General features: G+C 47.9%; 1 protein-coding gene across 1 annotated transcript; it reads right to left on the bottom strand.

Annotated features, from left to right (window-relative positions):
* Positions 1 to 4093: 4093 nt before the first annotated feature.
* Positions 4094 to 14162, bottom strand: Slamf8 (SLAM family member 8). The gene is made up of 6 exons (XM_036202661.1): positions 14062 to 14162; positions 13748 to 13821; positions 11829 to 12155; positions 8520 to 8825; positions 8332 to 8439; positions 4094 to 6194 (listed from the first exon to the last, which is right to left on the bottom strand). The coding sequence occupies exons 1-6, from the start codon at positions 14160 to 14162 to the stop codon at positions 6127 to 6129; spliced, it is 984 nt and encodes a 327-aa protein (XP_036058554.1). The 3' UTR covers positions 4094 to 6126.
* Positions 14163 to 14668: the final 506 nt, after the last annotated feature.

Here is a 14668-nt window from a genome sequence, read left to right as displayed (position 1 = left end):
TTCAATTTCTTTTCATCAAAGATTAATTATCAGCTGGTTGTAGATTCTTCCCAGACCCTGGGAGGGAACTAGAAGGGGCTGGACCCCCATAGTCCCCGATAGTGTGGTGTGTGTGTGTGTGTGTGTGTGTGTGTGTGTGTGTGTGTGTGTGTTGAGAGTGTGTTGGAGGATGTTAGGACTGTTAGGGATTTTCTGGGTGTTAGGCTGTAAAGTTACTGTTATCAATAAGAGGTAGGAGATTCTACAATATTTGAGGGTCAGATGATCAGTGGATGATGGGTTGTAGGATTAGGTACTCCTGGGTCTGATGGGCAGGACTGTAGTAAGTACCTGGTGCTCTGAGTTCCTGCGGTTACCCTGGCAGCAGGTGAGCGGGTAGTGGGCAGATCAGACAGTGGTCAGGCAGAGAGCAGCAGCGGTGTCGCCATCCTCACTACCTCTCTAGTTAGGCCGAGTTTCACTGACTTTACTTGACCATGGAGATCCCTGAGTAACCCTAGTAAGAGTGTGCAACCCGAAGGCTATGTGTGGGCTTGAAGGCAAGACAGAGTGTGACAGTGTCTCAGTCCAAGAGTCCCAGGTCACAGGACCACCCTGCCCTAGAAATGTGGCTCTGGCCCCAGCACCACTGTCCTCCCACTTGGAGGGGAAGCTGAAGGTCACCCATCAGCCTGTGATTTCCCGGAATTCTGGGAACACAGCTGAACAGAATCCTTCGCTTTGGGAAGACCTGTCCAAGAAATCCCAGTGCTACCCAGTCTTCCACGCCTGCCAGCTGTTCCAGGCAAAGTTGCCATATGCCATTTCTCCCGTGGACTGGACTGGCCCTTACTGAGGACAGAGGACAGACAGATAAGGAGACAGCTTTGAACTCACTGTGGGGGCTGTATGTCTGTCCCAGTACTGCTGTTGACAATGAGGTCTTAAGAAGCCTTTTGAGGGCAGGGCTGCGATGTGTTTTAGTAACTGATAGATTCTGCTGTGCTGCTGTGTGGCAGATGCTCCGTAAAGCTTATTGAATGAGCAGATGGATTCATTTCCTGTTATACGGATTCCTGTTCAAGCTTTCCCTTTAAGCTTTATTTTGTTAAACCAACTATTGCTTCTGACAAGATGTCACATACCACTCTTCCGTTGTCCCAGAAGAAAAGTTCTTGGCTTCATCTGAGTGCATCTAACTCCACTGATTTGGAAACTTTAGTGAGCAACTGGGGTAGAGAAAGTATAATAGAATAATTCCATGGAGACCCCAAGTCCAGTCAGCACATTCTTGGGATCTCTGAGTGACCCACAAGAAGTCTAGGATGAATTCCTTATCTGCTTTAGTTAAGGTCAGAGAGGTTTGTTTTCTCTGTTGCTGTTTTGCTTTTGCATAGACCCAAAGAATCTTGACTAATGCCAGGGTTTCTCTTTTATTCTTAGACATTCTAAAAACATGACGGTTTCAATGGCTGCGTGTATTATTCACTTGTTTTTATGATTGCTGGTTTGTGTTTCTTGGTAATGGTGTAACTACTTCCCATCACTTTCTCTGTACATTGCTGATATTTCCCCCAAGCAACATGCTGAGAAAAATGGCAGAAAAAGAGAGGCTGGATTAATTTTCCTCCACAAAGCATGGCTGCTTTCCAGCTCCTTGGCAGAACCCTTCCATTGGCCTCTTCCGTCTCAGTGCTTATTCATTCATTCTTTCCTTAAATTGTAATGAGTTCTCACTATTGGAGGATGCTATAGACTTTTTCGGGCAGGAATAGCAAATAGTTTTCATCATAGCAATCATCTTTGATCGGGAGGGGTAATGTCAGCATCTAGACTCAGTGAGAAAAGTGTGTTGGCATCTATTAGCTGGGTCTGACGTGGCCCTGGAAGACAGAAATTTGTATATACATACAATGCATTTGTCACTCCTAGGACAACTTCCTAATCTGAACAATATCTCATCTATGATCTTGCTCTGAGACAGTTTCTGCTGACTCAGTTATGTTCAAACAGTTCATTTCATAACCGTATTTCATCATCAGTTGGAAAGTTCTTTCCTGGTGATGTAGTGCAGTGTGTGGGGCCGAAATGATTTAGAGAACCAATTTTAGAACTAATTTTTACCTTGCCTTAACTAATTACATCTTTTTGGCTTCAGCTTTCCACCTAAGAAGTGGAACCCAGTAACCACAAACCTGCCTCCTCGCTGTAATATCCTATTTTTCACATGGGTCAACATCTGCATCTTGGTAACATGCTCTGCTGGCCCTGGTTACACAGTCTGGGCTTATGTTAAAGCCCTTCAAATATTTGTATATCTGCATCCATCTGGGGATTTTTTCATTTGTTTGTTTCAAACCAAACACAACCAGTTTCTTTAGTCATTTCTCATAGGATAAGGGCATCTAGACTTCTCACCATTCTGGCCATTCTTTTCTGGGTACTCAAAGTTTATTGTGTCTCCCTAAAAGTATGACTCCTGGAATGGGAGCCAGGCCAGCTGTGCAGTAGAATATCCCCACTCATATGCTCAGCCTGCCACTCCTGACAATTGATTGTCACCAACACATAAACCAAAGGCAAGACAGCAACTGACACTTTCATAGACCTAGGGAGGTTGTATTCTAGAGTTTCACAGACTTTCCTTTCAGGCTGTATGCAGAACAGCTACAGGGAGCCGATGGGTCAAGCCTGGAAGGGACAGTTGTTTCCCTGAGAGACCAGCAAGAGCTGGTTAGCACAGGTACTGTGTCATAAACATGGAAGAAAGACCTGCTGGGGATGCCATTGATGGATGCCACAGCTTCTTTTTCTTCCCATCCCTCTCCCTCCTCAAAGCACTGAGTATTTACATTTCCACAAAGGAAATGAAGCTCTCTTCGAATTGGTGCTTGAGCTACACTCTCCCCTCTCCTCTCATATTAGTTTTGAGATACAGCGTCTTGCTCTGTAGCCCAGGCTGCCTTGGTACTCACCAGATAGCCTAGGCTGACCTTATAGTCACAGCAATTCTGCTTCAGGCTTTCCGGGGCTAGGGTTACAGGTGTAAGCTACCAGGCTCAGCTAAATTCTAATAGTCTGTCACTTGATCTCTTGGTCCCAGCAGATCTCACGTTTATCCTTTATAAAAAAGAATAGGCTCAAATGCTGTTGCTAAAGATAAAGAAGAGGAGAACAAGGAAGAGGAAAGGCGGTCTGGAGAGGATTCTGGTCTGAGCATGTACATGCTAGATACATCCTCCAAAGAGACTGATACCTTGACTCACTGGGGCCCCTTCTGCCTCCCAAACTCCAAGGAAAAGAGGCTCCTGCTCTTTCGACCGGAAGTCCTCCAGGAGGTGGCCCCAGGCCACATCTCTGGACCTTTCCCTTCTCTCATCTCTCCCTTGATGGTCTCTATGGCTGTGGACTGTGCTTCCACTTAAGGGCTTTGCTGTTCTGTGCTGACAGCACTCATCTGCCAGGACATGATGACATCTGAGTTCGATGAGTCCTCTCCAACACAGCAGTCCCTCGCCTTTTACCCCTCTTTCCTTCCTTCCTTCCTTCCTTCCTTCCTTCCTTCCTTCCTTCCTCCCTCCCTCCCTTCCTTCCTTCCTTCCTTCCTTCCTCCCTCCCTTCCTTCATCCCTTCTTTTTCCTCCCTCCCTTCTTTCCTTCTTTTTTACTTCCTTCCTTCCTTCCTCTATCCCTTCCTTCTTTCTTTTCTTCATTCCTTCCTCCATCCTTTCCTTCTTTTCTTCCTTTCTTCCTTTTTGTGGATCTAGGGACTGAACCCAGAGCCTCATGCATGCCAGGAAGTACCCTTCCACTGAACTACATTCCCCAGTCCATCTTTTGCATTTTGTTTTGAGACAAGTTTCTGACTAAACCAGCCAGGCTAGCCTTGAACTTATTCTGTAGTCCAGGCAGGCCTTGAATTACCACCCCCCACCTCAGCCTTCCAAGTAGACAGGTCTCTAAGCTTGGACCACAAAGCCAGCCTGCCTTTTCTTTTAAACAGGAGATGTCCGCATCTAGCACATACTTATCAATTTATTTATATGCTATTGAACATGGACTCTACAAAGGCAAAGTATTTGCTTCATCCAAAACTGATTCCTCAGGGCCTCAGAGAGTTCTCAGCATTTGCTGAACGCTCAGTTCATAGTTGGGATGGTGTAACTTTTGAAGCATCTTTCCCAACATCTCTTAGAATAAGATTGGTCTCCCACAAGCACTTTGTGTTTTCCAGAGGAAGGATAATAAGTCTACTAGTTGGCAAGTGAGTCACTGGGGATGGGAACAGCAGTGTGTTTGAGCAGCATGTGCTGTTCCAAGAGGCCCTGGTACAATTCCCTGCAAAACCACTGTCTACACAAGGTAGATAAAAGCCACCTCACGAAGATGAGACCTATGCTTGGATTTGAGGTGAGGTTGTAGAGATACAGGGAGGGAAAGGTGGGGGACAGTGTGTGTTTTATCACCCCAGAACCACCATAGCTCATCACTAAAGCCTGGGCTTCCCTTTTCACATTGTTTCATGGACAGGCTGGTTTTCCATGAGTTGGTGAGAAGATACCTATAGGTGGCAGGGGAGGGCAGCACAAGCTGCCAGGCTGTGCGGGCATGTGCATTCTGCATGTGGAAGTTGGAGGAAAGGGGATAGAAGAAAGGTGAGTGCAGGTGAGGGAAAGAATTCTGTGAAGCCAGGAACCTCTGAGAAAGGCCATCGAGAGGGGACCAGGAAGTGGAGAGGAGGTGTGTAATCGGAACGAACACACAAGCCCGTGGTGGTACCCATTACTTGTCCCAGGTGAAGTGACTGTCTTGGCAGTGGGGAGAAGAGGAAGGTGCCAGGGCAGCAGGACTGACTTCCTGGGTGGAGAGACTGAAGCCACCCAGGAAACATATTCAAAACTATCTCTGCTTCTTCAGTGCCTCCTTCCTCTCCATTATCAAGGTCTGGGTGGGGCCCCAGAATAAAACCCATTCCATTTGGATGAGAATAAGCATGGACCTTAGTAGCTGCTACTCCAGGAAGATAAATTTAACTCAGTAAGTGCTTTGTTTTCCCAAGCAGCATAGGCTTTTTAAAGACAGAATCATTCAATGGCAGGATATATTTTCCAAAGACGGCCATAACAGTATCCTCTATAGCATATGTCAAAGCGACCTTGACGATCCCACAGTTGAGTGGTAGGGCTTTTGCTCTCCCCTTGAATTTAGTTGAGTCTTCTACACTTGCATCTGAAAATGAATGTGGTAGATTCTAAAGTGTCTCAGTATCCTTTCCCTCCACAGTGTTCCTCCTGTGTAGCTTTTCATGGCTCGTCTTCTCCCAGTTTTAGGAGGACACACGCACCCTGAACTTAGTGGCTTCCCTTGCCATTGTGCAAGGCTTTCCTGTTGGCTGGGCCAAACTCTCTGTTTTTTGTTTTTTTTTCCTTTCTGGCAACTGTGTAGAATGTACAGAGAGACCCTCAAACACCACCCCAGATCATGCAGAAGGCATGAGAGTAGTTAATGGTGATAAAGATGTCTATTAGTAGGTGCTACCAGAAAAATGGCTTCCATCCCAAGATGGCATGTCAGCTATCCTTCATCAGGTATAACCTCAATTTACCTTTGAGGACCCTTGAACTCAGATGCTGAAAGTCCTTCAGGCCAGAAAAGAAAAGCTCTTCCCTCCACTTTTCCTTATTCTCTAACTTTTCTTATTATAACATCTTGAACACAAGGATCTCAGACTCCAGGGGCTGCGGTTGGAATTGGCAGTTGTTAGCTCAATTTCCCTGTTAGCTCAAATGTCTGATATCTCTTAGGGCCCAGGACCTGGCCTGGAGGCAGTCTCTTGATAGTTAAGTAATTCTTCTATACAGTAGTAGAGAAGGACAGTGTCTCTGTAGATCCTAGAGAATGTCCAGTGCACTTGAGGAAGCACCCTCTGAGTCCACCTTGCCCGGAGAAGATCCAGCATGTGCAAAGGGGAGGGAGGAGGGAGGAAGTTGGAGCCAGGGTGATGGCTTCCTTGGCTGTTCTCTAGCAGCAGACAGGAGACTTTTGGAAGTTATGAGGACCCTGCAAGTTCTGGGTGTGCATCATGTGGCTGGGCAGGGCGTCTCATCATGATCCAAGCACCAGTTTACGTTGTCCCTCACGGCGTATCTTACACAAGGGGATTCTCTGTCTCTGGAACCACCCTGTCAGTGCCAGCATCCTTCCTTTTTCTTTTCCCTGGAAAGGAGACCAGAAGGTTGGAGTCTCAGTATATTTGCCCCCAGGCCCTGAAATCTAGATGTCCTGAACCCAATCACCCCATCTTGTTTTCTAAAACCATGGAAAAGGAAATGTCTGTTAAGAAGAGGATATTCTTCTTAATGTCTACATATCATCTGAACCCATACCATGAGTTAGTGCTGTGTTGTGCCTGGTTAAATGACAAGAATTCATGTGACCGGCCCCTGGACACATTGTGTGGAGATTTTACATTATCCCAGGTGGCCACAGCTGTTCTTTTATGAGTCTTTAACATATTAGGTTAAGTGAAAGGAGCCGATTGCAAAGAACCACATAATGGGATTCCATTCCCGTGAACTGTCCCAAATAGATAAGGAAAGTAGATACCTTGGGCTAGGGAAAGCACAGGGGAGTTGAGGACTGTTGACTAAATGGTTATGGTCTTCTTTTGGCGGGGGAGGTGATAGAAATATTCTAAAATCGGTTGTGGGGTGGAGGTAAAGCTCTGGATTAACTTAAAGCCATTAAATTGTGCCCCTTAACTAGGTGAATTGTACAATGTATGATTTATAGTTCAATAAAATAGTTTAAAAAAAAAACGGCTCTTTTCTTGGTTTCTACTTTCTTACTACAAATCTTGGGGGGCAAAGGGTGTGGGACAGACCTTCTTCCTAACAGACAGGACCCCTAAAGGGAGTGCAGTAAGCTGTCCACCTCAACTTTCCTGCTCCTTCAGAAAAATACACAAGTACCTGCCACTCCTGGACCTAATGCCTAGCCACAGAGTAAGACCCTGGTCCTCCAGGACACAACTAACATAGTAAGGCCAGCGAGCTCAGCAGGGAAACAGCCATGAAGCCTGTGGTATCTGTGATGTTCCTTTGGGGGCAAGGTACAGGGCATCTGGGCAGACACAGGGATAATTATCTGTGTGTAGAGCCTAGAGCCTGATCTGACCAGGTTTTCTTCATCACTCTTCTGTAGAAGTTGGTTTTGTGAGCCATTGGCCAGAGGTGGGGGTGGGGGCTTCTCCCGGGAGTTCCTTCCTTCCTTCCTTCCTTCCTTCCTTCCTTCCTTCCTTCCTTCCTTCCTTCCTTCCTTCCTTCCTTCCTCCCCCCCTCTCCCTTCCTTCCTTTTTTTTTTTTTAAAGATTTATTTATTTATTATGTATACAGCGTTCTGTCTGCACATATCCCCACAGGCCAGAAGAGGGCACCAGATCTCATTACAGATGGTTGTGAGCTACCATGTGGTTGCTGGGAATTGAACTCAGGAACTTTGGAAGAGCAAGCGGTGCTCTTAACCTCTGAGTCATCTCTCCAGCCTGGGAGTTCCTTTCTTTCTTTCTTTCTTTTTTTTTTTTCCTGGAGCTGAGGACCAAACCCAGGGCCTTGTGCTTGCTAGGCAAGCGCTCTACCACTGAGCTAAATCCCTAACCCCAGGAGTTCCTTTCTTAAGAATGGTTGGCAAGAAGTGAGTAGGGGGGTTGGGGATTTAGCTCAGTGGTAGAGCACAAGCGCAAGGCCCTGGGTTTGATCCTCAGCTCAAAAAAAAAAAAAAAAAAAAAAAGTGAGTAGGGTTCATCAATACTTTTCCTCAATAACTATTCACCAAGGCTGTTCCTGTTTTAGGAGCCATGATGCTGGAGGGCCCCACTGGGTGTGTCCCATCATGACCCAACCTTTGCTTTTGTGTGGCTCAAAAGTCAGCAGGAGCAGACAGGTAATTAGTCCTTGGATGGAGTAAGCAAAGGCGATTGAAGGAAGGATATTAATCAGACTGAAGGTAGACATGGAGAGGGGGAGGTAGGGAAGGCTTCCGGGAACACACTCACCTTGAAGACTCAGCAAGAGAGGGCCAATTGGAAAGGGAAAAGTCACAGAAAGTGTGCTCTAGGCAGAGAGACTATAATGTGGGAGACAGGCCTGTGGGGGAGAACCTGAGAGAGCAGCTCATTTGAAGAATCGCAGAAGAAAAATCAAGTTGTTCAGTCTAGTTGGAGACCAAAGTATGAGGGGAGGGCCAAGATATGAGACAGGAAGGTCTCTGAATCTAAGTGGGAGGAGTCTAGCCCCGTCTCCTTCCCAGCATTCCCACCCACTTCCCCCATGTTCTGTGCTTCTAAGACTCCTACCTGAGCAGGGGCCATGGTGCCATGCCCCAAAGAGACCAGCTAGAATCAGGAACACTGAGATTGGCACTACCACCAGCAGCACATCCTTGTAGGAGGCCTTCCCGGAGGCTGCAATGGGGAGGGTGGAGTCAGAGATGGGTCTGGTGCACCCTAATCCCCAAACCATTGCTTACTGGCCCTTGGCCTACCTGCTTCATGATGGCAGCTCTCCCAGGGTGTGACTGTGGCCATATCCCTGCTGACAGGGTTGGAGGCAATGCAGGTATAGGCCACATCTTTGTCTCCCAGTCCCAGCGAGACACTTAACACCTGTCCATTTGAGAAAAGGCTGTGTGGTTCCACATCAACATCCATTAGCGTATCCCGTCGCCAGCTATACGTTATGTCACTGATGTTGGGGGCCCAACAGGACAAGAAGACCTGGCAGGTATGGAGGGGTTGAACTTCTTCCGTTGCAGCAGTGAACACTTGAACCATGGGCTTGGGCACCATATCTGTGTAGGAACAGCAGAGCAGAGTGAGTGGGTTACGGGGCTGCTGGGCGGAGTCCACAGCTCTGTGTCTGGGTTCTATGCATGCTTACGTGCCTCTTTGGTTCTTTCACCTCATTCATCTCCCCATTGCGGATTCTTTAGCTTGGTATCCAAAGCTTTTATGAAATGATTCGTGCCAACCTCTTCAGCTACCCTCTCTGCTGGTCTTCCTTACCTAGTCCATTGGTTTGCAGTTCTCCCAAACATGAGGTGCTATTTCATACATTTCATGCTTTTATGTGGCTCATCCTGTGCACATAAATGCTCCCTGCCTCCTCTAAAGAAGGTCTTAGGCTATACTCTGGCTTGTCCTCATACTCAAAATTCTCCTGTTTCCACTGTCAGAATGCTGCAGTTATAGGGGTGTGCCACCATGCCTGATCTTATTCTTTCCCTTCTTGCCCAGCTAGGCACCTCCTATGCATCCTTTAAGACACTCTCCTCCCGCCCCTGCCCTGTCAGACACACTGCTTTTTATGCCTTGACTGTGACACTTTCCCTGATAGATAGTTCAGGTAGGACTCAGACTTCTCCAGGCACTCCGTCCGTGTCTTTTTGAAGTGCTTCATTCACAGTGTGCCAGTCAGTCAACAAGGGATGACAAGTATTTATTAGTTCAGGTAAGAACACACATCTCGCCGCACTTGGGGAGCCTACAGTTTAGTGAAGGAGACAGACACTGACATGTGATGATGAACAAGAAAATAATCATAAGGGCATAAAATGCAATGAATGAGGAGCCAGGAAGGGATGCTGGCAAATTGGTGTTTGATACCTGGGCTGCTAACAAATTAGTGTCCTGGCATCTTAAGCAGCGGCTCCTCATTCCTATACAGATTGATGAGTAAATCTGAGTCTCTAGCAATGGGGCCAGTGGGAGAGCATTATGGTGGCCCCAGGAGGGCCGGGTCTCTGACAGCATTCCAAAGTCAAGCAGAGTCAAACCTCGTTAATGCCAGCTCAATCTGATGGGATTTGTGATATGAAAAAAGAAATCATTTGCTGGGCATACTAATAGTATAAACAGAGATTACAGGGGGGATATTTACACCACTTAAGAGGACAAGCTGCCTCCAAACACGATCAGGCGCAGTAGAAACACCCATCGACATTTCTGGTAACTGATACACTAATTCAAATCATTCTTATCTATTGTCAAAGCCGAGCTCCTAAGGACGGCTGCTTGGCAGCTTCCTGCAATTAGTTCTAATCACGCTATGTATTTGGAAGCAATAAAACAGCAATTTCCTTAAAATCTGTAATTCAGATACTGAGAACAAGGCATTTTAGGGCTTAGTGGTGTGGGTGCCGCATGCATTACCACACTCAATGTCCTTGTTTCACGTGTGCAGCAGCTGAGACTTGGAGGAGAGGCTCCAGGGCCTGCATGGCTGTGGAGGCCATTCACTGCACAAGGGCACTTGGGTGGGGTGGGGGCTAAATAGTGCTGAAACCCAGCCAGCATTCTGCCTACTGAGATGTACAACTTGCTCCAGGCCTTCATGCTTCTGAAGCGCACCCTTTAACTGTACATCAGTATCCTGAATGGCTCACCCAAGGGCAGGTAAAACAGCTGTCTCTGGGCCTTTGAGAATCCTTCCCAGTTTGCTTATGGCCTCTCTCTCTCCTGCTTCCCCTTTCCAGCCTCTATCCCGACTTTCCATTCTTAAATCTGGACTCTCTGCAACGTTCTACATTTTTGAGTTTTCACTGAAATACTGGTGTGGGGCCACACACATTTTTTTTGTCTCAAGCCATTAGGTAGATCAGATCAATGGGAGCTAAAAAGACCTGGAGCAGCAGAAATGAATGGAGATAGTGGAGGAGGGAGACAGAGGAAGGAGGGAGGGAGATGGGGAGGGAGGGAGAGAGGGAGGGAGGGAGGGAGAGACTGAGAGAGAGCAAGCTCATTCTATCCTCATCCTATCCTTAGCCAATTCATCCACTCCAGCTGCAGGGATAAACGCAGCTGCATACGATGCTGGTATTGTGGAGCAAAGCCCACCTCATGGACCCTAAGAAATAAAATAAAAATAGTGACTATTTTTTAGCTCTTAAGTAACGCAGCTCGGGTTAGCCTTGAACCCACAGCAATCCTCCTGCCTCAGATGCCCAAGTGTTAGGATTAGAGGCACGTGTTACCCATCCAAATAAAAGATCTTTTAGAAAAACAAGGCTGGGGGCGGGGGTGGTCCAGATCCCCTGGGACAGTTGGTTCTTAATGTGTACGAGCGAGCCCTAGGTTGGATCTTTGGTGTTAACTTTAGAACAATGGAAATAAAGAAGAAGAAGAAGAAGAAGAAGAAGAAGAAGGAGGAGGAGGAGGAGGAGGAGGAGGAGAAGAAGAAGAAGAAAGAAAGAAAGAAAGAAAGAAAACAACAAAACCCCCACAAAACACACAAAAAACCCCAAACAAAATAGAAATATAGAACAAAAATCCTATAATTAATTATAATTCAGGTTGAATTTAACTTGCCAGTAAAAACTAATGATGTCATATGCCACATTTTTTCCTTTGCCTTTTTAGTGATAAATAAAATAATAGCACCACCAGTAGCTATGATGATGCCTTAGAGGGGATCAACAGTCCACTTTGCCCTACTGTGCTTCATCCTGATGGGGATTGTACATAGTACGAGTCACAAGGCTCATTGTACAAATGAGGAAAAGATGTTCATGGTGGGTGAGCATCATGTCCCAGCCTGGAGCCAAGGAAAGAATGAAAGGAGTACAGATGAGGCTGGTGGGCTGGTGAAGCCGGCTGCTTCATGTGGTGCTCACCTGGGAAGTGTGTGGGAAGCTTTTTCAGATGTGACGCCTGGGCAGCCGCTTTTCTCTGACTTAGCCACATGGCCGAAGGCCATATCTTTCTGGAACCTAGCCCTCCCCAGCTCCCATGGCTCCAGATGCTTGGCTGGTAGTTTGCAGGAGGAGAATCGGAGAACCAGTGTTGGGCACACTTACCGTACACCTTGAGATGCAGGGTCTGGGTCCAGGTTTGACCCCCGGTGTCCACCATCAGCACAGAGAAGTTGCCGCTGTCCCCAGTTTTCAGGGGCCCAAGCTCCAGGCTGAGGTTGCCATGTAGCTGGACTCGGCCCAGGAAACGGGAGTGGTACAGAGTCTCCAAGGAACTCCGGAAAAACGTGGCCAGGAGCTCCTCTGATGGCCAGAGAGATCGCCAGATGGCCTCACGCACTTGGAAGCCAGGAGGGCACTCTGCCGCCAGCAGCACGGAGTCTCCCACCTTGCTGAGCACTTGGACGCTGGGAACCACCACGGGAAGGAGTACTGTAAGAACAGAAACCGCGGTGAATCTGCCTGTGTAGGCGTCTTGTCCTACTCCTGGCCAACAGCTGAGTTGCTCAGAATTGAGTTAGGGCCCCTCCACCCCCCAGCAGCTGCACTGAGTTGGGGGTGTAGTAGTAGTGTGTGTCATGGATGGGCAAACAAAACAGGAAGAGAATCTGGTCTCTGTTCATGGAGAAACCAGACGTCAAGCCAGCCACTAAAATAAACGAAGAATCGTGATGAGAAAAAGTGGCTGAAGGCAAGTAGGTTAATAGGGGTCCTCACCCAGCCTGGAGCGGCCTCAGAGAAGATCCAACTCAAAGGAGGAATAGGAAGCAGCCAGTCAAGCAGGGGCTACTGGAGTAGGGATGAAGAGGAGCGACAGGCTGAGGAACAGGAGGAGTCCAAGGGAGAGAGCATGGGGAAATGAAAGGGGTTCAGAAGGGGAAGTAGGTAGTGCACCAAGAGTTGGCCGGATCACGCTGTATCATGAAGCACATTGGTTTCTGGGCTTCTAATCCTTAGAACAACGGTGCGTGCATGCGTGCGTGGGTGCATGCGTGTGCATGTGCGTGCGTGCGTGTGTGTGTGTGTGTGTGTGTGTGTGTGTGTGTGTGTGTGAGTGTGTGGTGTCTCACGTAGGTTTTAAATGAGACACGATGAAGTGCAGGCCTGCGCTGGCCATGGCAGGAGGCATGGAGAATGCATTGGAGGTGGGGGAAGGCAGAGGCCGTTTATATTAATGTAAGGGAGAGGTGATGGAAACTTGAACAAAGGAAGGGGACCACAGGGATGGGGAGAAATGAGACAGAGAGATTAATAGTGTAATTAGCAAACTCTGGTATCAGATTAGGTCCGGAGAGGGAAGGAGAGAACTCCAGAGTGTGCCCAGGTCTTTGGGATCCATTACTTATCATTATTGTGATCTGAAACAAGGACAGAGACAGAGAGATGATAGCAAGGTACTGCGTTTTTTTGAGGACTGTTTTGAGTTTGAAATAGGAGGAAGACAATCCTTCTCATCTGCCCTCTTGACTCCTTTTCTGCCTTGTTCATGCGTCCTCTGGAAGTATCACCATCACCTCTGACCTCTCCCATCGCTGGCTGCAAGTAGACATTCTTGCTGTTTTCCCACAGCGATCAGGGATCTGCAGCCCTATCCTATTATTGTTTGTTTCTGAATCAGCATCTCCCACCGGGCCATGAACTCCTGCAGGTCAAGAGCAAATGTCTTCATCTGTTCGTGCAGTGCCCCAGTTTCATACCAGACTCCAGGAGCTCAGGAAATTGCACTGAGTTTGCCGGGGACTGGCCCCGAGCCTGGCATAGAAGGAGGCTTTGGGATGCAGGGCAGGGTGAGGGCTGATGTGTAATGTATCCAAGTGCTGCGAGCTGGGATAAGGAGACCTGTTCTGGATGGCCACTCTGCTGGCCACAACCCTAGTCCTTATCCACATCCTTGCCCTCTCTGGGCCCATCCGTCTCCATCCTGACGGGACACAGCTTCAGTAACCGGGGGTGTCAGTCCAGACTGAGGTTCTCTCATGTCCTGGCTCTGCCACAAATCATCTGTGTGACCTCTACCTTCTCACCTCCCTCCTCTAAGTAAGACGGGGAGGCTGTCTCAGTGCTGTTGGACCATTCTCTGTTGCCAGTAAGAACATCTCTAAAAATGATTGAAGGTCTGAGGATGTAGTGAGCTCTTGTTTAGTTCTTATGAGACCCTGAAGGATACAACAGTGTCTTGGGGTCTGTGAACTCCATCTTGGCCCTGCGGCGGCTGACCTTGTCACATTGACTACTTGTTGATGGAAGAGTAAGAGGCAGGCACAGATTGATGAAGGGGCCACTGAGAGTTTGGAGACTGTTTTCAAGCCCACAGGGACCATGTTTAACCTTCTGTTACCTCTCCTCTCGACCAATGTCCACCTCCACTTGTACAGTACCCAAGCATTCCCACAGGCTGCCAAAAACATCCCTCAGACCATAGGGAACCCTGCTCTGCATTACTCTCCCCTCCTCTTCCTAGACTGTAGAATCTCCATGTGTCAGTATTGACAGATTCCCCATCATCCCTGCACCCAACCTTCCCTCAAAGCTGCCATCATTTTAAGCCACTCCGGGCCCTAGAACAGATGGTGTCTCCTAGATACAGATGCCACTAGTGCCGCCATGCCACGCTGCTATCCCATTTCCTCTAAGACCCCACTTTAAATAGCCCCAGAGGTTGCTTCAACTCTTTACTTCTCCTTAGCTTCTTACTTGGTTTTGAGAGGCAGCTGCCTAGAGGTCTGATGAGGGCAGCTAGGGAGGGGCTTTCAGCTCCCCTAGGACAGGCTGTCTGTCCATCTGCTCCACTTACCTTCGCAGAGAAGAAGACTCCAGAGGGACCACATGGCAGACGTCCTCCTTTGGAAGATTCCCTCAACAAACCAGGATATCCTAGGCCAAATGAGTGCACAGAAGGAGCTGTGGTCCTGCTGGAAAGTCCCATGTTCAGAAGGAGGAATCTT

This window comes from Onychomys torridus, chromosome 11 (genome assembly GCF_903995425.1).
Source record: "Onychomys torridus chromosome 11, mOncTor1.1, whole genome shotgun sequence".
In the NCBI taxonomy this organism is placed as follows: domain Eukaryota; kingdom Metazoa; phylum Chordata; class Mammalia; order Rodentia; family Cricetidae; genus Onychomys; species Onychomys torridus.
Note: the sequence above shows the minus strand (reverse complement) of the source record. Positions and strands in the feature narration are given on the sequence as shown.